The sequence below is a fragment of the Carex rostrata genome, chromosome 14 (genome assembly GCF_964058835.1).
Source record: "Carex rostrata chromosome 14, lpCarRost1.2, whole genome shotgun sequence".
Lineage (NCBI taxonomy): Eukaryota > Viridiplantae > Streptophyta > Magnoliopsida > Poales > Cyperaceae > Carex > Carex rostrata.
This window is the reverse complement of record NC_135931.1, coordinates 1611032-1612562: the sequence shown is the minus strand read 5'-3', so window position 1 is coordinate 1612562 and position 1531 is coordinate 1611032. Positions and strand designations below refer to the sequence as shown.

General features: G+C 35.9%; 1 protein-coding gene across 1 annotated transcript; it reads left to right on the top strand.

The window, feature by feature from the left end:
- Positions 1-404: 404 nt before the first annotated feature.
- On the top strand, positions 405-776 carry LOC144565527 (zinc finger protein 4-like). Its single transcript, XM_078315319.1, has one exon. It carries the CDS (start codon positions 405-407, stop codon positions 774-776), a length of 372 nt encoding a protein of 123 aa, XP_078171445.1.
- The last annotated feature ends 755 nt before the right edge of the window (positions 777-1531 follow it).

Here is a 1531-nt window from a genome sequence, read left to right as displayed (position 1 = left end):
ACCAGATCGGTACTGTTAAGATTTATTTAACGATACAATCGGTAGTACTGGTACTGCACCAGACAGTCAGACACCAGTCAAGTCTTACAGTACTGGTATGCATTCACCACACTGTATATATATATATTATATATTATATATATATTTCTTTTTTCTCATGCAGCAAACGATTAAGCACTTGGGCATATCAATTTTCAGACATGAACAAATCAAATCCAGACCCATCAACAGATAACATTTCAGATGGCAAAAGTCATGTTGCCTCCAACATATTATCACCACCCATGCAAATGTCCCAAACCCTAGATCTCTCCCTCACTCTGTACAAAACCAGCAAGGAACCACCGAGCACAAGTGGTGAAAGCAGTACTGACACAAATGCTCAGAATATGAGCGACGTCGACATGCATCCCGGCCACAAACAATCGAAGGTGTTCTCATGCAACTTCTGCCAGAGAAAGTTCTTCAGCTCGCAAGCGTTAGGGGGACACCAAAATGCACACAAGAGAGAGCGATCGATAGCTAGAAGGAGAATCAGCACATTTCCTTACGCGTACCCAACCAACATAGCATCACTGCCTTTGCATGGATCTATCTTATACTCGCCACTCGGTATTGAGGCGCATTCCTTGGTTACTCAGCCGGTACCAGTACCAGTACCGTTTTATATGGAAGAAGAAGGTTTTAGTTTGCATTGGCCAGGAAGTTATAGAGAGAATTCAAACAACGAAACATCGAAACGGCCGGAGGAGCCTGATCTTACATTGAGGCTTTGAGCCATTGAAATAAACCATTAGTGATTAGTCACCTTAATTTTTTGTGCTTGGTTACTATATTGGATCCACAGCATGACTTTTAATTGGTGAATAATGTTTTCAATTCTAGCAATTGTACAGCAAGGTATGTACAATGAACTTATGGTGATGTACAATTTTATGTGAAAATTAGGTCCCAATTAAATATGGCAATATATATATTGCAAATTTGAATAGATATTAATAGTTGGATATATTTTGGAAAAATATCCAAACTGAAACAAACAAAAAAAAAAAAATCCTAGATTTTCTACTGCCACAAGCATATTTTTTTTTTTTTCATGAATGGAAATAATATAGGAATAATTTTAATTGTCAATGCTCTTGCATTATAGTTTACACTTAACAACAAATATATTAAGTTTATGAAAATTATAATTATATTATATTAATTGTTGAATCTATCCAATATTCCAATTCCACCTTTTCTGTTTCATCCCCTGTTTGTTGTGAAAGGAATGAATCCAGTTTTGGTAAAGTGAATACCGTTTGAGGTTTTAGTTTTTTTTTTACCATTTGAATGTTGGTGTCATGATTAAAGGGAACCAACTTGGTGCTCTGCTAGGCATTATTGTATTTATATTCCCTGACAATATGTCTCATATTAAATGCTTTTATGAGAAATGATTTGCTGCTCCCAAAGTCCAATTTCATCATTAATTCTGGCACTTGAAAGTTGAAAGTTCGTATCCAATTTCCTCAAAAAAAAATCCATG